Source organism: Elgaria multicarinata, chromosome 2, assembly GCF_023053635.1.
Source record: "Elgaria multicarinata webbii isolate HBS135686 ecotype San Diego chromosome 2, rElgMul1.1.pri, whole genome shotgun sequence".
NCBI classification, from domain to species: domain Eukaryota; kingdom Metazoa; phylum Chordata; class Lepidosauria; order Squamata; family Anguidae; genus Elgaria; species Elgaria multicarinata.
The window spans coordinates 119,703,223-119,729,532 of NC_086172.1; the positions used below are offsets into that span (position 1 = coordinate 119,703,223).

At 44.9% G+C, this 26,310-nt stretch overlaps 1 protein-coding gene across 1 annotated transcript; it reads right to left on the bottom strand.

Moving 5' to 3' along the window:
• SYT13 (synaptotagmin 13) lies at nucleotides 1–25,192 on the bottom strand. The gene is made up of 6 exons (XM_063118823.1): nucleotides 24,615–25,192; nucleotides 16,133–16,355; nucleotides 14,771–14,905; nucleotides 12,862–13,175; nucleotides 3,715–3,844; nucleotides 1–568 (listed from the first exon to the last, which is right to left on the bottom strand). The coding sequence occupies exons 1-6, from the start codon at nucleotides 24,795–24,797 to the stop codon at nucleotides 264–266; spliced, it is 1,290 nt and encodes a 429-aa protein (XP_062974893.1). The 5' UTR covers nucleotides 24,798–25,192; the 3' UTR covers nucleotides 1–263.
• Between the last annotated feature and the right edge of the window lie 1,118 nt (nucleotides 25,193–26,310).

Here is a 26,310-nt window from a genome sequence, read left to right on the forward strand (position 1 = left end):
GAATGCATGAATGAAATGAATGCCTGGTGCAAGGGCCTAAACTAGAAGGGGAGAAAATAGTCCTGCAAATCAACCATTACCATGAATCAATGAACCATTTGCCACTTTGCTTGGCCCATTTCTAGAATGTTCATGTAGTAGGAAACAATGAAAGACAATATCAATAAAACAAGAGTTGTGCTTGAGCATGTGAATGGATCCGATTCATGTTCTTTTCCAGATGTTGAAACCGATCTATTCCGTTCCAGCGTCTACCTCTGTAGCTACATGTGAAGTTGGTGCCACATGGCAATCTGCTTCCTGGGGTTCCTCATCATCTCCTCCCAGTGGCTCCGCTCTGTGCCAGTGGCATGCAGGCCAAGGCTGCACTGGCCTAGTAAGTGGTTCTGCCCATCACCATCCTGGCTTAGCATCTCCAGCTCCACGCTGGAGGCACAGAGCAGATCATGGGGCACCTCGAACATAATCATCTCATTCCACACTGGGTTGATCTTGTGTTTTGCTCGCTTTGTCTGCTTCTTTTTCAATTTCAGGGACTGATGCTTCAGAGTCACTTTGACAGATATATCTGCAGGGGCAGGAGTAAAAATAAAAATTGATCATTCAGATGCGAGCATTCTCTGATGTTTTCTCCTCGGGCATGTCTACACCTCCCGGCGATCCTGGAGGGAGTGGGGAGGATCTCGCCGTATGCTGATTGTGAGATCCTCCCCTGTGTTCACATGCGGCGCGCAATGTCGAGGGAGGAAGGAGGACATTGCGCCCACCATTTTTTTTAAGAACACAGGAGCTGGAGTGCACCTACACTCCAGTGAAAAAGTAAGTTAAGAAAAAAAGCCCCAACCCTGTTCCCCACCCCAGCCCCAATGGCCCTGCACTCTTCCTGTCCTGGCTCCTTCCCTCAGATGACTCCCGCTACTTGCAGGGAAGAGGGAAGAAGCCGGGACAGCCAACCACACCAACCACGGTCTTCAGGATCGTCCCAGGACTGCAGGAAAAACTGAGAAAAAGGGGTGTGGTGATATCCCAGGGAAATGGAGGGATCATCTCTCCCTGCTCCCGGGATCCCCTGTGTGTTATGTGGACACACAGGGACAATCACGGGACCATCCCCAGGGTATTGCCTGGTGTAGGGATGCTCCTGGCCTCCTAAAATCTTAGCAGTCACTGAGGGCCAAGCACGAAGGGATACCACTAGTGTGATGGACATGGGATGTGTCTATGCATAAACGACAAGGGGCATGGCCATATGGGGAACCCCAAGGGCCAAACTGAGATCCTAGGAGGGCTGCATTTGGCCTCCAGGCCTTACGTTGTGCAACCCCATTTTACAGCAAGACATATGCAATGGTTCATATAGGAATCTTGAAGGATAGGCCCCAACACATCTAGTTTGCCCCTGAGTTTCTGACATTTGCCACAACGGACTTATGCAATATCTATATGCATTTATTCATGAGATTTACTGAGGTTGTGTATACACCCATACATATCACCTGTCACATGCCATAGCTCACTTTAGATTCCTGCTTTGAAAAGTTTACCATCCACTGTCTGATTCACTCCGCTTTGATACTCATACTAATAAACCCCCTTTTGGCCAAAGCTGAACTTCCAAGCAAGTGGGGATGTACTTTAATGAGAGACACAAGATGAATCACTTTTAGCATCCAGACAGAACAGCGGTGGGCAGCCTTTCCCCCCGAGGGGTGCATGCAGCAATGAGTGGTGTGTCGGGGGCCACATGCCATTGGTGGCCAAAAGTAGGGTGGGCTGGTCCTAGGCTGGCAGTGGGCATGGCCAGGGCCATCATCCCCCTCACTCCTCCTTCTCACAGATACAAACACAACACAACCCCCCTCTCTCTGTCTCTCTCTCACACACACACTGTTTCCACAGACACAGACCCACACTTCATCCCTCAATCAACATGCAGTGGTAGGAAGGTTTAAACTTCATCTCCCCTCCTTGTTCCCAATGAGTGCTGGGAAAAGTTGAGTGCGCCAGTCAGTGCCAGTTATTTATTTATTTATTACATTTATATACAACCCCATAGCCGAAGCTCTCTGGGCAGTTTATGGTCCATCACTGCACCCGGACTTCATGTACATTCATATGAGCACTACTGGGAAGTCAGGCAGTATTCTTCATTTAAAGAAGAAGGACCGAGGGGACAGGAGCAGGCAGAAGTAACATCGGGGCCTGCTCCTGCTGGACTCTCCCCCCCCCCCACAGGGCAAACTGCCATCTTGGCCCTGTGGGGAAGAAGAAGGACCGAGGGGACAGGAGCAGGCAGAAGTAACATCAGGGCCTGCTCCTGCTGGACTCTTCCCCCCCCCCCCGCAGGGCAAACTGCCATCTTGGCCCTGTGGGGAAGAAGAAGGACCGAGGGGACAGGAGCAGGCAGAAGTAACATCGGGGACTGCTCCTGTTGGACTCTCCCCCCCCCCCACAGGGCAAACTGCCATCTTGGCCCTGTGGGGAAGAAGAAGGACCGAGGGGACAGGAGCAGGCAGAAGTAACATCGGGGCCTGCTCCTGCTAGACTCTCCCCCCCCCACAGGGCAAACTGCCATCTTGGCCCTGTGGGGAAGAAGAAGGACCGAGGGGACAGGAGCAGGCAGAAGTAACATCGGGGACTGCTCCTGTTGGACTCTTCCCCCCCCCCACAGGGCAAACTGCCATCTTGGCCCTGTGGGGAAGAAGAAGGACCGAGGGGACAGGAGCAGGCAGAAGTAACATCGAACATCGGGGCCTGCTCCTGCTGGACTCTCCCCCCCCCCACAGGGCAAACTGCCATCTTGGCCCTGTGGGGAAGAAGAAGGACCGAGGGGACAGGAGCAGGCAGAAGTAACATCGAACATCGGGGCCTGCTCCTGCTGGACTCTTCCCCCCCCCCCAGGGCAAACTGCCATCTTGGCCCTGTGGAGAAGAAGAAGGACTGAGGGGACAGGAGCAGGCAGAAGTAACATCGGGGCCTGCTGGACTCTCTCTCTCTCTCTTTCTTTCTCTCTCCTCCCTCCCTCCTTGACTCCTTTTCCTTGTGTGTCATGTCTTTATTAGATTGTAAGCCTGAGGGCAGGGACTGTCTTTTTTGCTAAGTGTAAGCCGCTCCGAGAGCCTTTTTTGGCTGAGGAGCGGGGTATAAGTATGATAAATAAATAAATAAATAAATATTTATTTATTTATTTATTTATTTATTTATTTATTTATTTATTTTTATCTCAGTCCCCAGCCAAAAAGAGGTCTCTTGCATTCAGTCAGTAAAAAAGACAATCCCTTACCACAGGCTTACAATCCAAAAAGACACAACATGGAAAAAGGGATGTGGAGGGAAGGGGGGGGATTAAGTCAACTGTCCTCAGGGCTGGTGGAATGGCCTACTTCCCCTCTCCTTTCCCTGAAGGGGGTGTGGTCCAACTAGGCAGGCCCTGATGTCCCTTTTGCCTGCTCCTGTCTCCCTTGCACTTCCTTCCTTCCCACAGGGCAGTCAATGTCTAGTATGAGTATCAGTTAGCAATGGTATTAGAGTTATTAAGCTCAGACTCAGTGGCTTGCCAAAGTTTCACCTGATGAGTTCTTGAATGAAGGGGCATTCCGTCTCACAACTTACACATATCCTTATATAATCTAATTGAATATAGTTACTATACATGGCATAAAAAAATGTTCATTTTGGTTGCATCCCATCACCATACTCTTCTTTCATACTCACCTTTCCCAAGAAGCTCTTTCAGCTGTTTGGAATGGAGGTTCTTGGCTTTTATGAGCACCACGAGCAGACGGTTTGCTGCAGGCAGATAGCTGATGGAAAGGAGAACTTCTCCATAACCTGCATCAGGGTCCTGCAATTCAATGAGGCAAATAAAGAGATGCACAGTGCATTTTCTACTTCTGTACATGCAAAGGAGACAACTGAGCAATTGTAATTTTATATAAGAATACGGTAGTGTAAGGCTTATTTCTTGAGATTGATCAGACCGATTTTGCTCCTTTTTCTTTTAAACTGAAGCTTGAGTAGGGTAGATGTGCAGAAAGTTTGAAAAAGTTCAAAGCTTGAGCTTTAATAGCCAAACAGTATGTTTCTGTGCCCTGGCCAGGAGCCCGAGGCAGTTGAGGAAGTACAGTTCCCACATAGCTCTGTGCTACACAGGCATGCAGGGAGAAAACCACAAAAGTGGGGATGGAGGGAGGCCTGAGAGGAAGAAACTAATGACGTTCAGTGGTGACAGGTTTGAGGAAGTGAGGGCTAAAAGTCCTTGGTTAAGCTGAAGGAAAGTAACCTCCATACAGCTTTTGGAGGATTGACATAGCAGGAGTCAAGGAACTGTATGTTTCTCCCTCAGACTACTAATGCTCAGAGTGACATGGACTTTACACTAGTAAAGAAGACTCAAAAGAATCTATAGTATAACCAGTCGCCAGTAGTTTCCCACTCCCTTCTTTTGCTACAGAACGCTAAGGCCCAATTCACAAAACTGCTTTCTTACATCACATGGAGTGCTGTCAGACTTTATTAAAGGGTATATTAGTGTTGTTGTTGTTGTTGTATTGCAAATGGATCTGAAATAGACGTGCTATTCTCATGGCACTAACATTTTAAAAAATGTATCAGAGTCTTTCAATGAAATAGTACCTCTGCTCTCTTGATAGCTGATCTTTGTGCTATGTGAGCTGTTAGAATTACGGTATTAGCATTAGCCTAATGGGATAACACATCTCCTCGCTGTATTGACAGCAACTAAAAGCAGCATCTACATGTCAACCATAACATCCTGGCTAGCATTGGGAACAAAAAGAGAGAGGAGGAAGCCTATTTGGCAAGTAAAGCAACCACAGGGGCATGTTTGGTCAAGCAGTTAGTAGCTTCTAAGGATGACTAAAGAATTGATACTTTCATTATCCCATTCATACCCATTTATGACTCATTCAGGCTGACAGTTGCCATTTTATTTTCCCCAAATCCCCAGATATTCTATAGTTCCTTGGTATTCCCTGAGGGAAATGGCAACTTCCAGTGAGGTCCACCACATTTTCCCTCAGATGACCCAAAATGATGCACCATCTGATGTATTAGAGGAAAATCAAAATGGCAGCTGCCAGGAGGTGACCATAATAAGTTCCACTGCTGTCACTTGTCAGTGTTGCAAGTGGCAGAAACATGCACGCACAGTAAAAAATAGAAAGAAAAGGAAGTGAATGTAATTTTATCAAATTAATAATGAAATGAGTTAAGTTTTTAATAACAAAAATAAATGGAATAACAAAAAGGGGATAAAACTTGGGCCCACCTTTTTGCTTACAGCTTTGATTAGGAAATTCAGTCTAAATTTGCTTCTGTTAGTAAAGAAGGCACATAGTGCCTCAGGCGTTGGCATGAGATTAGACTGAGCTAGCATTCTTAATCGACTAGACATTATCTTTTATGGTTAGTGTTTTTAAACAATGTTGTGCTCTTTACTGTAGGTTCCTACTTGGAAATGTCTACGCAGGCTATTTTTTCAGCTTCTTGGAGCTGTGGCAGACCTTCTGAATAATGACATAGTGCTATTGATTATTTTTAATTCTCCCTTGCCCTTTAGTGATTGACCTTGTGGACTTCTGATCTCTCTCTCTCTCTCTCTCTCTCTCTCTCTCTCTCTCTCTCTCTCTCTCTCTCTCTCTCATTTTGTCTGACTCTCTACAATTGTGTGAACAGAATGTTGGACCTTGGTCTGATCCAGTATGGCTCTTATGTTCTTTATGTAAAGTCTACATGGATCCATGAAAAGGGAAGTGTGAACATGTGTGTTTTTGAAAGGCACTGAGTTGTAAAGCAAAACAAACGAAATGGGGGTGGGTTTTACAGTTATTCACTCCAATAATCCTATATACTCATTCTCCAAAATGGCACTACCCACACAAAAGAGGGAGGTATCAGCAGGGTTGGAGGAACCTCAAGGTTTATATAAGGGGAAAAAACCCTCTAAGGAGACTCCCCCTCCCCCAAAAAAATCCCAATTAGAACAAAGCAGAATCAGTGTCCACAGAACACCTGGTAATTTCTGGAGAAGAAATGGAATGGTATTCAGAAGGGGAAGAGGAATGGAATGGAGTATCCTGGAAAAAGGTATTTATTTATTTATTTATTTATTTATTTAATATATCGCCCCATAGCTGAAGCTCTCTGTGGCTAGCTGGTTCAGACTCCAAACAGTAGTACTCCACAGTGCAACATTTTGTTGCAGGTCCAATTCTTATTGTTTGCTTGTTTTATTTAGTACATTTCCATACTGTCCTCATCAAAATTTATTCCATGGTGGTTGTGTTCCTGACTACATCAGAAGTATCACTGAAATGTTCAACAAATGAACATATATTTCAAAGATCTCTGAGGACATGGGGACAGAACCCCTCCATGTAATCCCCACATAGGAATACGATGGATTCTCATTGTTTTTACTTTAAGGGCAGAACTAGACATATTGACCTGGTTCACACAATCGCTATAGCCCATCGTGGCTTATTAGCCATGGTGGGTTGCAGTGCCCATAGATGCCAGGTCGCCAATCCAAGCCCCTGTTGCCATGGCTTCTCCTTATGTGCGAACCTAGTGAGGGTGGGCTATTGGGGTAGTTGATAAGCCACCCAGAACCCATCAGCTGTTTTAGGGTTTGGGTGGCTTGTCAATCACTTCAATAATTCACCCTTGGTGGGTTCATACATAACGAAAAGCTACAAAGCAACCTGCCATGCTCTGAATATTCAAAATGGCAGGGACCACTGTAATGAGAAGCCCCAGAGGAAAATCCATCCAGGGTGGCTTCTTGTTAGCTGCAAATTGGGCCTATGGAAGGCACAGGACTGCTGCAGAAAATGGCTTCCCCATTCCTACGTCTCCTCTCTGCTCAGTAACCTAGAGTGGAACTGACCATGTGAAACATCTCCCTGCCCTTTCCATGCTATTGGCTGCAAATGTGTGGGAAGGGAAACTCACTGCATGACAATGTCCTGTTCCATATTGAGTTGGGTTCATGAAAACAGCTGCACAGTTGCTCTTTGCAGCAGCAGGCCCATGTCTTCTGTGATGTCTTGTTCCACTGTAGTTTTTTATTATTATTATTATTATTTTGTTTTGGGGTGGTTTTTTTAGAATGAAGATTACAATGAACAACAATTGTATCAAGTGAATGAACTTCAAGGGCAACTTGAATTATCTAGGGTGACCAACTGTCAGGATTTTCCCGGATTTGTCCTGGTTTTTGTTCTTTCCATGGTGTCAGGGGGGATTTTCTATAATTTTCAATAATGTCCTGGAATGACACACCTTCCTCTTTAAAGCTGCCATTAGCATGGCAGGAGAGAATGACATGCTTTCTTGAGGCACATCATTCCCCCACCCCGAGCTCCAATTGAGGTCTTAAAGGGAAAAGTGGGTCATTCGTGGACATTATAGAAAAGGCCCCAATTGGAGTGGATGGTGGTGGTGCAGAATGAAATCCTTTTCCCTCCTCCACTCCAATCGGGTTCTTTAAGGTGGCGGGGGAAGAACGTACTTTCTGCAGGACTCAGAAAGCTGCTTCCCCACACACACACTAGGTGTCCTCTTTTTTGGTTTCCCAAATATGGTCACCCTAAATTATCTGACATCTCATTCAAATTGCCCCCATGGCCTAAATACATCCAATGTTACAACTCATCATTCACATTCAGAGAACTATAAATATTTCAGAACATTTTTTTGTTTCACTTGGCTGGACGGTACAGATGGGGACAGTCATGTTTCATCCACTGAGAGAGTAGATGCATTCTCTTCAAAATGTTAGCTGCCAGCCTTATCTGCCTGAAATAACTCCTACTTCATACATTAAAAGAAAGAAAGACTAGCCTCTCCCTGGATACTCAGAATGAACGTTCAGTGTTGAGGCTTTTCATGTCTTCAGCAAGAGTTCTTAATGCTCTTGACACATCCATCTTCCCCAAACCCGTATAACTTGCATAAGAAATATTACCTCTTGGCAGTTGCCTAGGGAGCCTCACTTTGTAGGGGGAGCACTTCTGTTGTAGCAGGAGATGGAAGAGGAGATGATTTATTGTGCATGGGGAGATACACACACACACACACACACACACACACACACACACACACACACACATATATATATATATATATATATATATATATATATATATATATAATAAAAGAAGAGCCAGACTATGAGAGGAGTCGATGGCTTATAGGCCCCTTCCAACTCTACTATTCTATGGTTCTATGGGAGCCAAAGATGTAAAAGATATCCCTAGCTGTCTTGGGATATCTTTTAATAGGACTTGAACATAATATAAGAAGAGCCATACTGGATCAGATCAAGAGTGGCCAACCAGCTATCATCCAGGGACCAACAAAACAGGAATTGGTGCAACAGTACCATCCCACCCATGTTCCCAAGCAGCTGGTGTATAAAGGCTTACTGCCTCTGATCCTGGAGGTAGCCCAAAGCCATCAGGCCTAGTAGCCATTGAAAGCCTTCTCCTCTAGGAATTTATCCAACCCCCCCTTTAAAGCAATCCAAATGACTTGCTGGCAAGGAAACATGCTAAACAGTGGGGTTGAAGTGCAGGTGCCCCTCATGACAGTCCTCGTAGCCATGTCCCCAAAATGCAGGCAGCTGTGTTGATCCAGAGTAGTTTTCATCTCCACCAGGTGTTTTGTCAAGCTTTTCAAGACCAAGGCCTAATCTATACCAAGCAGGATATTTCACTATGAAAGTGGTATATGGTATATGTCAATGGGTCCCAACAGTTGACAGTGCATTTCAATACCACTATAAAGCAGTAGTGTGGCTCCTGCACTTTCACTGTGCTATTTCCTGCTTGGTGTAGCTCCTGCCTTTTATATATTGCTTTCATACCACTTTCATAGTGCAATATCCTGCTTGGTGTAGATTAGGCCCAAGTCTCCCCAAAAAACTGCATGACAACTGGGAACAATACCTCGTTGCTGGGAAAATTTACTCCCTGCCCATCTACTGAGAGAATTGCAGCTAAACTGTGAAGGAAAAGGGAAATCGGGGTGGGGGCAGAGGGGAGGGCTGGCAGATGACACCAGTGTCCCTGCTAAGAAAAAGGTGGAAGACCTGCGTGTCCTGGCTCCATCACACCACTGTTGCTGAAGAATCAGTGAAATGATTTGGAGAAACAAGGTTTTTGGGAAGGACCATTGAGCAACATGGTTTCACTTTGCATTACTGTGTCATCTTCACGAATTTTTGGTCAAATTATTGATTCTCCCCAACTCCAGGAGAAAAGGGTGTGGGTGAATTGAAGGGCCCTAAATTAAGATGTGAGTGGACCTGTGGCCCAGGAATCCCCATCTTATTTCTGCTAACCAGCCACACAACTGAGGTGGGTGAAGAAGTGTCACGAGAGCCTGGGGATTCACACTGGTCAAGGTTGCAGTGGTGCAGAACCACTTGCGAAATGCTGCCAGCTGGAAGACAACAAAGGCTATATGCTACCTCAAGAATAAGGCTATCAATGTCTACTAGCCCTGATGGCTATACGCTACATCCAGTATTAGAGGCAGTATGCCCCTGTATGCCAGTTGTTGGGGAACATGGATGGGAGGGTATTGTGGTTTCCCATAGGCAGCTGGTTGGGCACTAGATGGACCCTTGGCCTGATCCAGCAGGGCTTACGTTCATCAGGGATATGAATTTACGATCCATTCTAGCAGTGGAGACTGGTGGCTCCTATTTCTGTGTTATGGTGAATTCGCTCTGGGTTTCAGTCACAACCAATCTGAGAGCTATCCAAGGTGCTGAAACCATTTTGAGGCTAGGATTTTGAACTTTGAATAGCTCCTTTAGAGTTCAAGCTGGTTCTGACTTAGAGTTTGGTCTAACTTCTGAACAACATTGTCACTAACTGTTATTGAGTCTCATCCTCTTGCTCATCATTTTTTCTACCACCTGCATGATCAATAGGCAGAGAGCCAGGGAGCAAGCAGGCAGCAGAATCTTCTGCACCTGATTCTCACCACCATCACCACCACCACTGTCTGGGCCAGAGCGAGAGGCAAGTGAACAAGCAGGTTGCAATGTGGGGGAAGAGGAAGAACAAGTCCAGGGGGGTTGTCTTTCCAGTGGGACCCTACTGGGCATGGGCCCTCAGCAGGTGCACAACCATGCCTTCCCTTGGTGCCAGCTGTGTACGTGTCTGTGTGTGTGTGCAAATGGAAGGATACAGACTGTGAAGTAAGTGTGTGTGTGTGTGTGTGTGTGTGAATGGATGGCTGAGAGGTGTGTGAGAAAGAGACTGTGTGTGAGTGTGGCAGTAGCACTCAGTGTGAGGAAGTGCCACAAAGAGTGTGGGGTACAGATGATATTTAATATGATCACTCTCACTCTTACTCCCACTCTCTCTAAAAGTTTGGTTGATGATCTCCCCCTTCAAGACCTCTAGCTCTGCCCATGGATGGCAGGTAGTGTCCTCCATGGATAGCAAGTAGTGTCCTCCAGCTGCAATTGCTCCTCACCTGCTTCTCCATCATTACTAACACTTGCATGCTTGACAGGCAGAGAGGCAGTGAGCAAGTACGCCATGGCATCTCCTGCTCTTCCTTCTCACCACCACTGTTGTCTGGGCCAGAGTGAGAGGCAGGTGAACAAGCAGGTTACAATTGGTGAAGAGGAGGAGCAAATCCAGGAGGGTTCTTGTCAGTGGCGCCCTGCTGGGGTGTGGGCCCTCGGCAGCTGCCCGACCATGCCTTGATGTCGGCCATGCTCATCATAGTTGGGGAGACTGGGACCTAGTTGACCTGTGGGCCTGCCTACTCAGTCTGCTGTGCAGGGGCCACCTCTTGATGGGCCGCCTCTAGATCCCTGAACCTCACCCCTATGGTTTTCATTGTTCAACCAGACCTGGACTGGACAGCCCTTGAAAGAGAGGATGTTCCTCCGTAAAGCAGGGTGAGATCGATCCGCCTCCCATTCTGTTGCCTTGAAGGCACCCGAAAGCCGCTCACTGAGGCAGCTGCTTCTGGCGGAGCAGCCTCTGTGCAATTTCAATTCAACTAACAAGGCTCTAGCTGGGTGCCTGATCCATCTGCGAGCCATCCTCAGGTTGAGTGATAAACACATTCTTCGATGTTGGCAAAATACCCTCATTTTATTGTATTGCATTTTTATTTAAGCCAGCAGGAAGACTCCTACACTTTTGTGATACCTGTTTTTTAAATGATGCAGCACGTGCCATTCTGAACCAGCCCAGCTCTAATCAATGGCGTTGCTGGGTCATCTATGAGCTCACCTCGAGGCTTCTTCAGGACAATGACGAAGAAGACAGATCCGGCATTTTTTCAGCCACTCCGTTGCAAAGACATGAAAGGCTTCAAACAAAGCCTAACAAGCCGATTCTTGGAAATGTACTGACAAAAACAGTGCCTCCCCCCTGCTCTCTCCCTCTCTGATCATCTCCCTCTCGCTCTCTCCTACCCTAGCTCTTGATTAATGATTCAAGAGGACGTCTGTCGAAGCTCGCTGTGTAATGGCTGCCTCTCCGAGGTCCCCAGTGACGTAAGCCCAGCTTTCTTTGCATATCTTCCACAGCGAGAAACTGGGGCACACAAAATCCAGAGTCTGTTAACCTGCTCCTTTCAGGTTGGAAGGAGAATGTCTGCCTTGCTGCCATGGCGTGGGTGGCCGAGAGCAGGAGGAAGGCTGTGAGCATGGGAAACATTGCAGTTGGCTTCGAGAAATAATTGGACGGCATCTCCTGTGCTAACTCTGCACAGACAGTATCTTGGCGTTCTTGTTGTTTGATGTTCCTGGTGACCATCTGCCAAATTGACCGGGGCCATCTGTTGCAGGGGTGCAATGAGCAACCTGCTAGATCTCTCTCCCCTGGTGGGGAGCAATTGATCCGGGATGATGAGGCAAGGGGCTGCACCTCATTGGGGCAGTTCTCAAACATCATTTGCCAGGCTGGGAAAAAACACCCTGGAACTACCATAGATCCATGCCGTGCTGCTGCTCCAAGCTTTTTATTTATTTTCTTCATTACATTTATATATCCGCTCAGTTGTGAAGCTCACAGGGGACAAAATGGGAGGATATTCCAGCATATATGCTGTTGCACTCATGTCCTGTTTGTGAGTTCCCCTAGATGGGCCCTTCGTCTGATCCAGCAAGGCTCTTCTTACAATCTTAAGGGCAAAAAGGAGTGGGAGCATGCTATTTTGCCTGTTTCCTCTTCCACTCAGAGAATAGGGTGTTGCTGGTGCATGACAACAAGCAAGCAGACTGTAATATGGAAAATGGCCAGAGTAGCCCAGCTGGCAAAGGAAGTGGGTTTAAAAGAATAGCTGATCTATTTAATTCTCATTATCATTCTTTCTAAGATGACAGTCAGATTTTGCACGCACGCACACACACACACCAACAACAACCCAGAGAAGGTTGGATACTGGGCATTATAGAATGTAATAAATAAATAAAGCCCTTTACACATTAAAAACCCTTTACACATCTTCCACATTTGTGGAGCTGGCAACAGGCAATAAGCTTGTAATCATTAATTACAGTACGCCAATGTTTGAGCTCTATCGAGCATCCACTTTACAACCTTAAATGCTCAACGGTCTTTTCATAGTGAGGCCTAATGGAAACATCTATTGGCAATGATGTTCCTTCAAAGGATCCAAGAAGTTGAAATTGTGTCTATGGAGTAAAACAGGCTCAGGACTCCAAAGTCCTCAAATGGTTCAGTGTCATCCATACCTAGCCTATTTAACCCTGCCCAGAAAGTATAGCTTGTGTCAGTGTCATCTTACTGTATTGATAGGATAGGATAGGATAGGATAGGATAGGATAAGATAGGATACCTTGTCAAGGGTTTTCATCTTCTCACACTGCACTGATCCATACGGTTCCCCCACATTAGCCAGACTTGGCTTAATTTCCCCAACAATGCTGTGCCGGGAGAACTTGTCACAGTTCCTCAAGGTGAGCGTTAGCATCGCCTCTGGTAGCTCCTCTTCCTTGACTGGAAGCAGCAGAGCTTCCTTCCAGACTACATGGGGCTGCTGCTTCTTCAACATAGTCTGGGCTTCGGTAGTGCCAGACTTGCTCACCAAAGTGCCTAAGATGTAGCAATCATGGCCGTTGTTTTGGTCTCCAGCTGTGCTTCCATATATAACTGTAGAATCAGGAAGGAAGGAAGGAAGGAAGGAAGGAAGGAAGGGTTGCACTTAAATTGATGTATTTATTTACTTTATTTCAATACCACCCAATAGCCAAAGCTGCCCCTTATGCCTGGAACGCTCTTCCAGAACATTTGAGAACTACAAGTTCAATCGCAGCTTTTAAAGCTCAGCTAAAAACTTTTCTTTTTCCTAAAGCTTTTAAAACTTGATTTTGTTCTGACTTTCTACTGTTAGTTTTACCCTACCCAGTGCCTGTTTACCCTACCCTGTGCCTGTTTGCATTCTCTTCCCCTCCTTATTGTTTTATTATGATTTCATTAGAATGTAAGCCTATGCGGCAGGGTCTCGCTATTTACTGTTTTACTCTGTACAGCACCATGTACGTTGATGGTGCTATATAAATAAATAAATAATAATAATAATAATTCACACAATCCAATACAAAAATACTTTCAAGGCAACATGGCAATTTTCTGAGTCAATATTTTGCTTTAAATAGGGAGAAAATGTCTTTATGCAAGAACCGTGGTTACTTTTGAAAAATGCTTGCAATAATTGCTAACAATTCATGGCATTCACATTCCTGACCTAGCATGCTGGTTTGGAAGGTCACGACCAATGCAAAAGGGACTGAGAGAGCAGGGTCATCCCAAGATATTTTGCTGCCTAAGGCAGAAGATAGCATGGTGCTACCCACACATTCCATGTAAATAAGCTGAGTGAATGGCAGTCAAATCATTTCTTCAACACTGACAATGCGATGGTGTCCCCATTGCACCTATAAGTAACAGGCTAACTGAGGTGGTGGAAGGCAGACCACCTGGCAAAGTGCTCTTTCCTCCAATACCTTGCTGCATCTGCTACCTGAGCAAAGCACCTCACTCTGCCTAATGGTAGGGCTGGCCCTGTGACAGAGTGTAGACTGGTGAATTGCCATAGACTTGACCCTTGACATCCTGGGTTCAGAATTAAAATCCCAGATGAGCTTTGAACTCACTGGCCCAGTTCAAACCTAACACTTCCAGTCCAGTTAATTATGGTTAATTGGACCAGGAATGACTTGTGCGCCCATGCATTTTCTTCATAGTTTCCTAGGATGTCTGGTCTGAACCAGGAAACTGTGGTTAAAACTTAAAAGGCTTTCTAGTTTGTAGGCAGCCCTTAAATCAGACTCTCCTAGTTCAGACATCACAAGGAATTGTGGTTTAAGAAGCTAGAAAAACTTTGCAAAAGCTAGGCTGGAGAGGAGGAAGGGAAGGGGAAGAGGCAAGTGAGGAGGACACAAAGCCGTGCAGCTCATTCTGGTCCAGCTCATTCTGGCTTATTGGACGAGGATCATTACATCTCAGCTTCTGTAAGAAGAGCCCTTTAATTATATGCCTTGCAGGGTTTTTATGTATGTAATACGATGGTAACAAAATGCAGTCTGCTAAATTCATTATACATCTTATGACTATGACTATCTGTGAGAAGATGAATTTACACTTAACAGATGAATTACTCTTATATTTAGAGCATGTCATATTTGGCAGCTTTTGCATGGAAGTTACTAAGACTGATAACATGCAAAGATATAGGCTTTCCTTACCTTCGAGAAAAGCAACACACAACACATCTTTCTGCCGGTTGTAGCCAAGAGAATAGCAAAGTTCTGGGACCTGGTTGCAGCCAGCAGCGATCTCAGGACTCAGACGCTCAGTGACGCACACATCCTTTACTCCACCTGAAACTCATTCAGATGCATTAATCAGAGAAAGCCTCCCATACCAGCAAATTGCATCATTTAGCTATACTGTTTTATTTTTCCTCATTGATACATAAAACTGCCTTGGTGTTCCATCTCCAATACTGACACTACTATTTTGTGTCCAGCCATACCATTGGACCAATCTTTCTGTTATAAGTACCAAAATCTCTGCTTTGGCTCTATCCAAAACTTTATTTTATTTACAGCATTTTTATATCTTCCATTAACAGTAAGGTCTTTGGGTTGTCCACTGAACAACATTTTAAAACCATATAATATAGGGCCCACTGAAGTTTCCTTGCCCCAGGTCCTCAAAAACCTGGAGCCTGTCTAGATGAGAGGTTTGCCCTGGAGTGAATTTGGAGTGGCGGCAGGCCATCTATATGACGCAGCTGCCATCCTGAAGCCATCCAGGAGCAAACCCCCTAAACTCCATTTTAAAAAAGTTGGGCATTTACCTCGACTTTTTTAAAGAGGAGGCATGCCACAGCCGATGGCACCCCCTGATTGGTCACCATCGACTGGAGGAGGGCTGGTTTGGGCACTGCACGTCCTTCTCTTCCTCCCCCTCTGGCTTCCCTGTTCCTTCCCCTTCCCTGGTGCTCGGCCTGGTGGTGGTGGCAACTCCACATTGGCTCTCCTTCCCATTCAGATGCTAGGAAGGAGCACCAATGTGGGAGCCTGGGGCCTTGTGGCACCATCGAGATGGGGCCCTGGAACAGGCACGGAGTGCTATGTCCCCAGGAAGCTGGAAAAAACTGAGTGCCAAATAACTTTTCAGGTTAGAAAAATATATTTTTCAATAAGCCAGGTGTATACGCTTCACTAAGCCTGCTGGAAAATCCCCTGGAAGACTGAATGATTGGTATTGTCTCAAGAATAAATTGTGCGGTTAAGAAGATGGCTGCGGCGGAGGAAAAATCAATAAGGTTGCTAAACAATTAGGATGAAATGTTGCCAGATATGAGTTACACAGAGAGCTTGCTCAAAGGTACGATAATCTAGATTTGCTATTGATTAAAGGTTTGATACTTCACACCTTTGTATTGGAGTACATGTATTAAGCCCCAACACTTAATTGTAGCATCTAAATGAAGTTGCCAATTAATTGTTTTGCTGCAATCCTTAGCCAGAAAGAAGAAACTCAGTGTGGTCACAAATTTGAACTGGAAACAAAGCAACCATATGCGATTTGGTGCCCACCATTTTGAGGGAGAAGAAATAACTCTTCATTGACTTGTATGTTCATCCTTTTCTCATCCAGAGCGCCAAGTTTTCCTTTCCTTGGCTCTTTCGTTGACTTTAAGGTGTAGTCTGCATAGTTAACAATTTCCGAGGAGGTCACTACAGGCTTTGGCCCATAGATATGGGGAAACTTTAGGATTGTCCTGGGCTGTACAGGTTCAGCTGTCTTCTCAACATTAAACTGAAAAAGATTCTTAAGTTAGAATTCATCACAGCAAAGGTTATGTTTCTTAAACAGGGAACATGGTTTGATACATCACTCACACAATCCACCATATATCAAAAATTAACACTTTTATTTTTAAAGAAATTCACCAATCCCTGTTGTTAACTTGTCCTTCCACACTTCCAATTCTTGGAAATATGAGGTTTCCTTTTAGGCTCCTTCCTTTCCCTTTTTCACCCTTCTCTCTAGGTCAAACTAAATGTCATGTTAATTGCATAGCATGTAGCAGAACCTATTATCCCTCTTGCTCATAAACCCCAATTTGGAGCAGGACCAGTGCACACTGGAAGGGGAGGACTAAATCTTCCCCCATCCTTGTGTGCTTCCCAAAATTCCACCCCCACCCCCACATGGAGATAAAAAAAAGAAATCAATGCCGGCTTCCCCCTTTTAAAAATAATAATCACCATGTGTGTTCAGTGGGGGAGGGGACAGAATTTCAAGAATTGAAAGGGGGAAGGTTCAATCCGGGCATGCAGGCTTACTCTCGAGTAATACATTAATAGGCTCAGCTACACACTACTCCATGAACATAAAGTGTAGTTTGACCCTCTGTTACCTGGCTTAGAAGCCATGTGGGGAGATATGCCCATTGCTTCCATGTCCTATACGACATCTGCCACACCAGGCTGGGGGAGCTGCTCATACAGATTGGTCAGAAAGAAGGCTGCATTTCCACTGGGCCTGACACCTGGTGAGATCCAGTATCTAAACCTGATCACACAAAACTATCCCAGTTTAGAGCAGGGACTTCTGCAAATGCTAATCTAATTCGTTGCCATGTTTACAAAGCACTCAGAGTGACCAGTCCTAGAAATGTGAACAGTGCTCTTTCACTACAGTTATGCTATGTGGTGGGAAACTGAGCCCACTAACTGCTAGAACCTTGGAGTTCTCTTTCAAGCTTGAACTGAGAGAATGACGGCATCTTCTGAACTGTAATTAATGTTTTTCATTAGTTTCTGTCTTGTTAATAATACATGCAGAGTGTGCCCCAGAGGGCACATTCACTGGAGACAGGTCATTTGATGGCCAAGTCTACTGGGAAACTTCTGGATTCCTAAGGCAGTGCATAGAGCAGTGGAGGCTGGTGGCTCCAATGTCTGTGGAGTGGTAAATCCGCTCCGGGTTTCAGTCAGAACCAGTCAGAACTCTGAAGGAACAGATCTCTAAAGGAGTGAAGCTTCTTGCCTAGCTCCTTTAAAGTCCTGACTGGTTCTGACTGAAATCCAGAGTAGATTCACCACCCCAGTGACATCGGAGTCACAGCCTCCACTGGCATTAAGTCATGCCAGATGAACAACATAGTGTTGTGTTTTAATACCCTGCTGCTTCTTGCAAGACTCACAGATTGAGAATATCCAGAATTAGTAATGAAAGTGAACGATAATAGGCTATTGACTCCACCTTCCCAGGAAACCTAACATAGGATTGTATGAGGGCAGTGCATCTGCTAGTATTGTTTCCTCCTCCTCCTCTTCCTCTTCCTCCTCCTCCTCCTCCTCCTCCTCCTCCTTTTCCTGTTACCCTATGAATCAATCTTATGAATCATTGTATTAAGACAACAGGTCACATATTCATATATATAATAGTTCTAGCCCAAGTGCACAGGTCTTTAGGTGGTGTGCATATGCCATTACACAAATAGATAGATGATAGATAGATAGATAGATAGATAGATAGATAGATAGATAGATAGAATGTTCAGCAATCACAGATACCAACAGGCAATAAAGTTTCCTATGCCATAACAAGCATGAGTAGATATGCTTCTTGTGAGAAGGGATAATGAAATAGCCATAACTCAGTAGCAGAGCACATGTTTTGCATGCAGATAGTCCCAGGTTCAATTCCTGGCATCTCCAATTAAAATGGGTCAAGTAGTAGCAGATCTCTTTCTGAGAATCTAGAGCAGAGGTACACAACCTTTTCGGTATCTGGTGTCTGCTGGGGAACTGATCAGCTGGAGTGCAGGGCAAAGCGGATGGGGTCCTCCCAGCTTCGGGGTCTGCACGGGGGACGGCCAAGGGCTGCAAGTTGTGCACCTCTGATGTAGAGAGTCAGTGCCAGTTAGAGTAGACCAGAGGTGGGCAACTTGTGGCCCTCCAGATGATTTGGCCAACAGCTCCCACGGTGAGGGATGATGGGGATTGTCAGCCAAAACATTTAGAAGGTCACAAATTGCTCACCCCTGGAGTAGACAATGCTGCGTTGGATAGGCAAATAATGTGAGCTATTCTTATAGCCATCATTTCTTATCAAAAGCCAGACACTCCACCACCAGACAATACATCATGACGTAACAACTGACAGCCCCCACAGGAGCCAGAGGTAAATAACGTGGGGCCCAGTCCACTCTTTCTACCACTGCATCTGCTTCTGTTTCTTGTCAATATTACCAGCTCTGCTTTCCAAATTGTGGAAGCTGATGATTTTAAAGAGAGACCTGCCTCTTTTGTAAATGAAAATGCAACCTCATTTCTTAAATGAAATGATTTGTACAGAAAGTACGGGAATATGGGGGAAACTGTCAAGCACTGGGGCTTTAAATAACCCTTCTGCTTTCTTCTCTGACATTGGTAAAAAAAAAAAATTTTTTTTTGCAGTGGACTGGTTGCTAGGCTGAGCAAACACTAGCTATCTTAGAGTAGAAGATTCCCATTGTAAGTCATGCCTATTTCAAAATAAAAATACAAATACATTTTTGTTAGGTAGAGAGCTTTTTATGAATAGATCTAAACAAGGTGCATTTATTATATCATGTTACTTTTGAAATCCATCACATTTCTGGTAGTATTTGAATGCAAGAATACAATGATGCATGGAAACATGGTCTAGCTTCCCCCACTCCCTCACCTTTGACAGGATTCCCCGATATTGACTTGTTTCAGTATCTGTGTTCCAAACGTCGTGCTGTTTTCACTGATGGAAAACATCTATTATGGATTGTATGTGCTAAGCAATTGATATAAATGGATCTGGATAAAATGCACTTCCCACACAAACAAACCCATTTAAGGCTCATAACTGGAACACATATGCGCATCTTCTAAAATAGACATTTGTAAAGGATGGTTTGTTCCTGGCAAGAGGAGCCTTTTTAGTTTTAAATGCAGAAGCAAATCTTAGAATTAGACAGGCAAGTTGTCTAAGGACACTTCCCACCTTCTATGACACTGTAATCATGCCACTGCAGTGCCGATTCACATGTGCATTTCTCCCTGCTTGTTGACTTGCATGCTTGTGAAACAGCTGCCACAGATCTAGCATCAGAGATAGAGATTTCATGCCACCCAATGTCAGCACAAACACAAGAAGTAAAATCAAGTGTATATATGGTTGGGGGAAGGGAATGTGTGACCCTCCAGTTGTTGGACTGAAACTCCCACCAGCCCTAGCCAACATAACCAATGGGGGTGTGTGGGGGTGGGGGTGGGGTGATGGGAGTTGCCATCCAAGAACATCTGGAGAGCTGCACATTCCCCATCCTTGATATGTGGGATCAGTGAATACAGCAAAACTGGTTTCATATGTGAAGTGATCCACCCTGTATTTCGATCTAGCTATGCACACCTTTGGGGACCAAGCCCTACTGAAGTCAGTGGACTTGCTTCTGATTAAACATGCAAAGAATTGGCATTATTAACATCAACAACAACAGCTGGGTTAGGAGCAGTGAAGGTTGGTGGCTCCAATGTCAGTGGGACAGTGAATCTGCTCTGGGTTTCAGCCAGAACCAGTCAGAACTCTAAAGGAGCTCTCCAAGGTGCTTTGCATGAGTTAGTCATGAGAAGTGGTGCTCCTGATATTTGCCTGATTCCATTTAAAATGGCTCATCGCGGGCCTTTAAAGAACACTCTGCATTTTAGTGGTGGTGGTGCAAGAATATCTGAAATTAGAATTGCCAAGCTGTTTGCACATGAAAAGCACTGTATTGCAATGGCTAAAGTTGAACTGCTTAAAGCTTGGGCAATTATAGGAGGAACCAGAAGCAGACAGTGGCCCACTGAATAGTGCTACCTCCTCTGTTTGGCAGCAAGCCTCCAAGGATTGCCTGAGAACTGCCCTTCCCAGCCTTGCTATTGGAAATCTTTTAAGTGGATATGGAAAAGCAGGGATGCAGAACCACTTTCAGCCCAAGGGTCAAATTCCATTTTGGAGAAACTTTCGCGGGCCGCATTCCAGTGGTGAGTGGAGCCAAAGGTAAAAGAGGGTGTAAATTTGGGCCAAAAAAATGCCCCAAATACCAAAAATATCAGCATATTCTAGCTTAATGCCCTTCCTTCCAGAAACTACGCCTCAGGAGAAGCATTTCAGCCTCTTAGAATGTGGTGGGGGGAAAGTGCACATAAGCTGGGAAAGAGGACAGGGCTATCTGGGGGACCCTGAAGGGCCAGATTGGGACCCCAAGAGGGCTAGAGTTCTGCACCCCTGTTCTAAGGACTGAACTCAGAGCCTTCTGCATGCACCCCACCAAGCAGGGCTCCACCCCTTTAGGAAGTTCTCTAACACGTCCCTGTTCTTCTCCTAGCTCCACCACCCACAAACCAGAGGACATGCCCAGGCAAGAAGAGCAGGGTCACTGCAGACGATAGCACTAGACTCCACAGGGCAGTGAGTAACTACCCCAACATCCAGGTTGAAATTCTCACTCAAAAGCGAGTCTCCACTCAGCTGTGAAGATTGTTGAGCCACCCTGGGCGTCTCTCTCTCTTCCAGCCTAGCCTGCCCCACTGAGTCCTTGAAATGTGAGGGATGTCCCTCGCAGGAACAGATTTCAAGTAGTCTAATCTTACACAGTTATAAGATTGGGCTGGGGCCAGACTTGCTCCATGATCAGGTAATACCTGGTGAAAAAAGGCGTTAGAAAGGATTGGAGAGTGCTCTCGGATGCTGGTGGATGGCAATATAGCTAACAGTTTTGCCGACGAAAGCATTCTACCACTTCAGCCACCATGCTTCAAGTGTACCAGAAAAAGAGTTCCTAGCCAAACTGAGGGTGAGTTCAGGTATTCCATTATTCATGCAGAAATGACAAATTGGCTCTTATAAGGAAAGAAAAGTTCCCAATACAGATTTTAGCCAGAATAGCTAAATATATAAATTACTGTTATTATCATAATCATGATTGATTTCTAAAGCAGATCTGACAAAGGAAGAACTTGCCACAGTGATGTATGCATTGGTCATTTCCTAATTAGTTGATTGCAACATGTGCGTTATGGGACTGACTTTTTTAAATATCTGGAACCTGCAACTGGTGCATAATGTGGCAGCTAGCTATCTCTCTGGTGTGCACTTTTTAGACCACAATACTTCCAAAATGTTTCCGGGTCCAAGTCTAGGTGCTAGTGCTTACCTATAAAGCCCTAAACCAAGAGTCCCCAACATGGTACCTGCAGGTACCCCAAAAACTTTATAATTTTTAAATTTGTTTTTATTTTTTCCATTTTTAAAAAAATAGATACACAGATTTGCATGAAATGCTTACAACTTTCTAGCACTTATACATGGGTTTTAACAAAATTGGAAATATCCAAATAAGTATCCATTTAAAGGTGGTGTCTATATGCCACCCATTCAAATATTGAAAGCCTGGTAAGGACTTCAATCCATTGCATTATAAGAGGTGAGTGTTTAGCTTTCCAATGCTGTAATATCAGTCTTTTAGCTGTCAAAAGGGCTCATAGAATGCATTTATCCTGACCATTTGTTAATTTCCATGAACGAGGTAAATAATTTAAAAGTACATGTACGTGAGTAAATATTAAAGGCTGTTCCAGTACAAAATTTATCTGTGTAATAACTTCCTCCTCCAAAAAAGCAATTACAAGACATTGCCAAAACTTGTGTTTAAAAGAATCATTCACTGTATTGCTTATTAAAGAGACATTGCAGTGTCCAAAAGACACAAAACAAATGTTTTTGCTGAATAAGATGTAGCCTAAGATATTTATTTATTTATTTATTTATTTATTTATTTATTTATTTCATTTCATTTCATTTCTATACTGCCCAATAGCCAAAGTTCTCTGGGCGGTTCACAAAAATTAAAACCATAATAAAACAACCAACAGGTTAAAAAAACACACTGAGATGTGACAGGTAGATGCCAAAGCAATGACCCACTGGTTAAGCATTATGTGGTAGTGCCCACAGAATGGTCCCAAAGTCTCAAATGTGCCCACAGGTCCAAAAATGTTAGGGACCCCTGCCCTAAACTGCTTATGGCCAGGATATCTGAAAGACTACCTCTTCCCAGATGAACGTACCCCTAGGTTGAGATCACCTTCGGAGGCCGTGTTCTATGTCCTACCAGCAAAAAAGGCTTGGCTGGTGGTGAAATGAGGCAGCACCCTAGTTATGAAATTACCTCCCGAAGGAGAGGAGACTAGCCCCATACCTGATGGCATTTGTGCAAGAAGTGAAAACATTCCTATTCTGCTTAGATTGTAATGTTTTTTTTAATATATGACTGGAAGTTATCGTCATTTTTAAAGTAGACGAATTAAAAACTTTCTTCACTACTAGATCAAAATGAATAAATAATCCAAACTACAAAAGGTGAGGGGAAAATATTTCATGGGAAATATCAAGAGAAATAGGGGGAAAGCTTCATCACATAAGCAATATTGCAACTAGGATAGGTGGCCTTTGATCTGTGGAAGGCAATGAATGGTGACCAATTCATTATATAATATTCCATTTTTGTCTCCTTTTCTTGTGCTCTCCATAGATAGACAGCTTAGCCACTACAGCATAATCTCATCATTTTATCATCCATTCTTTAGTATTAGGTATATTTGATATCTAACAGGATCATGCATGAAGAATAAGTGAAGGTTTTAACTCTGCCACTTTAAGGTCTTAGTATTCATTTTTGTTATTTGGTGTTCTTTTATTTCATTTGGTTCTGTTTTGTAAATCATTTTGGGAGGCCAAAAAGTGGTAGAAAAATAATTTTACAAACAAACAAACAACGTGTATGATATGCCACGAACTCCACTTTTCTAGATCATCAACTGAGGCCAAGGGAGAGTAATTTGCCCAGACCCATTCAAGAAGTCAGTGGCCAGGATGGAAATTGAACCTGTTCTTTCTGTTCCCAGCTCCCAATCTCTGCCTGATGTGCCTTTCTCATTCACAGTTGATAAGGTAATTTTGCTTCTCCTATTGTCCAGGGGTGCACAACCTTTTTTGGCTCCAAAGGGCCACCTGTGATGCTGGCTCGGGGACACACACAGCTGCACATCTACACACGTACCTGGGATCCTGATACAGACCTCTCTTTCCTTGCTGCTAGCAGTGACTGAGAAAGAGTGATCTTTATCAGAATCTCTGGCAGAAGGGGTGAAGAGTACAGACAATGGGGGATTGGTGGCGGTGGTGGAGGGGTTAAGGGAACCTTGGGGCAGGGAGGACTCATGAGGCCCTCAGTCCTTAGGTTGTGCACCCTGGTATGGTCAAACCCTATGGTAATTCAAGGAGGTCTGGCAATAGCTAAACTTGTATTATGGACACTCAAGAAAAGTTCACATTACAGTGCAACAGTAGATTCTCTGTCGCTGTCATTGCATTTGTCATCATTGGATTTCTACTGCAAGCCAGGTGTGGTTGCCTTAAATTAATATTTCACCGTGTTTATATTTAGCATGAGATAGATAGATAGATAGATAGATAGATAGATAGATAGATAGATAGATAGATAGATAGATAGACACTCACTCACACAAACACACAAACACAGATAATACACTAGTCAGTTACATAGAATATTTTCCCCTGTGCGGCACAAGCATATGCACATAGATGCATGCAGGGAACGATCAATGAGGCTACTAAGACATTCAGACACCATCAGTTATTCTGACCCTTTCTCTGCCTGGGGTCCAGGCTTCGGTTGTCTGCAAATTAATCTGGCCCAATCAGGCAGACTGTTTGTGGGGTCGCTGCCTCTTTGCCATCCCCGCCTTTCTCTCTGGGAAAACAAAAGCTGGCTGTTGCTTTGGCAATCCCCCCCCTGCCACCTGAGCCCCCTCCTCACACCCCTCCTGCTCTCCTCCCTGCACAGGTCATCACACTGCACCCTGACACCCTGTGAGCATCGAGCATCGAGGACCACAATAAATCACATTAAATCACATGCCAGGCAACCTGACTCCCAGTGGGCATCTCTGGGTTTGAGAGCAGAGCGAAATCAATAGACCCTTTTACCTGCTGGACTGTCTGAAGCACACTGGGCTGGGCATTCTCGGGGTCCGCGTCTTGTCCCTTGTCTGAGGATCCTTTCCCCGCTCGCTTACACTTGCATAAGCAGGTGAGACCGCATAAGGCGAGGAGGCTGGTGGCAGCCCCCAAGGCAGCCCCCAGAGCAATCACTGGGACAGACACGACCATTGTCTCAGACCGGGAAGCCACAACTTTACTCAGCCAGCATGATCCTCCTTCATCCTCCTCGCAGAATTCAGCCTGATCTCTGCCTCTTTGGAAAGAAGCAATAGATCCCCTCTAGCAGTGGATAGAGAAAAGTGATCCCAAAGAAACCAGTGGATCTCTCGTGTCTTGCTAGATGATCAGACAACCTCTCCAGCCTTCCTGCTGGGATTTCTGGCTCGGTGCTCCTGGGGAAGCAAGCAGAAGCTGAGCAAATAGCGGTGCCTGTGTCTGCAGTCCCTTTAAGGCTGCAAGCCGGCAGCTTTCATTGAAGCTCATTCTCCAGCTCCGCTGGGGAAAGTCTGATGTTTGATGGAGCCAGACGTCAGCAAGAAGGGGATGGGCCATGCTGGCCAACTCACAGAAAGGGCATCCGAGCCTGGGGGTGTGCCTTTCCAGGGGCTGGATGCAAACTGTCTTGAAAAAGCCCATTCAGGAGGTGTGTGCATTTTTCCCCATTCAAAATTTCATCATTACTAAACAAATAAAAAATATTAATAATAAAGTGTGTCAAATTGACAGCTGGATACAGATGACCTCGTTTTCAACACAGAGAAGATACAACAGGTGCTTTCACCTGCATTCCTCGCAATGCAGTTTCAGCTGTCTCGTCATCCCATCATAACTATAATATAGTAGGAAGCAGGGATGGCCTATATGAACATGATGTAACAACCGGAATCTATGGCGTTCAACTTCCTTACATAATGGGGAAGCACTTAGACCTACGTCTATCCTGATTCCCCCAAATTAGGACAGACTAGAGACAGGAAGGAGGAATCTGTTAAGTTCAATATTGCTGTTTCTCATTTTTCCTTTTGTGATCATTCTGTGCCTTTTCTGTATCATTCCATGATTTGTTTTTAAATCCGTGGAAAAACATGTAGGTGGAAAAAACATTTATGTTTTCATGTGCATTTATCTCAATGTATGCATTTCTGTATGCACTTTCACAATATATACATTTCGGGGGGCACTTTTCTAAACAGATGGATTTGGGATGGGGTGCTGGCAATTACATTCTCCCAGGCCTTAGCTGGACCTAAGGATTATCCCAGGCAAATGGAGGGGTCGTCCCTGCCTGCTCCCGGGATCCCCTTTGCGTTATTTGGATGCACAAGGATGATCCCGGGACGATCCCGGGATATAGGCCTGGTCTAGCCATGGCCCCCCTTCCCCAATCAAGGGCTGGGCAAGATATTCAGTGGCTTTGCAATTAATGCAAACTTTGCACATTTGCACTTCCAGATCCTCTGCATGAACCTCAGTGTAGTGATATGGTGATATTTTTCCTCTTTTCCAAATTTGGTGATGCAGCTTGCAAATGTGATAAATTCAAATTCAAGGCTGTGTGTGCAGGAGTGGAGCACATGCAAGAATAGGGAGATGGTACTCCGGACGGTAAACCTGCCCCCCACCTCTAGAGTGCCCCCCCATTCCCTGCCCCTTATTCCCTGACGAATTATTGTTTAGTGGT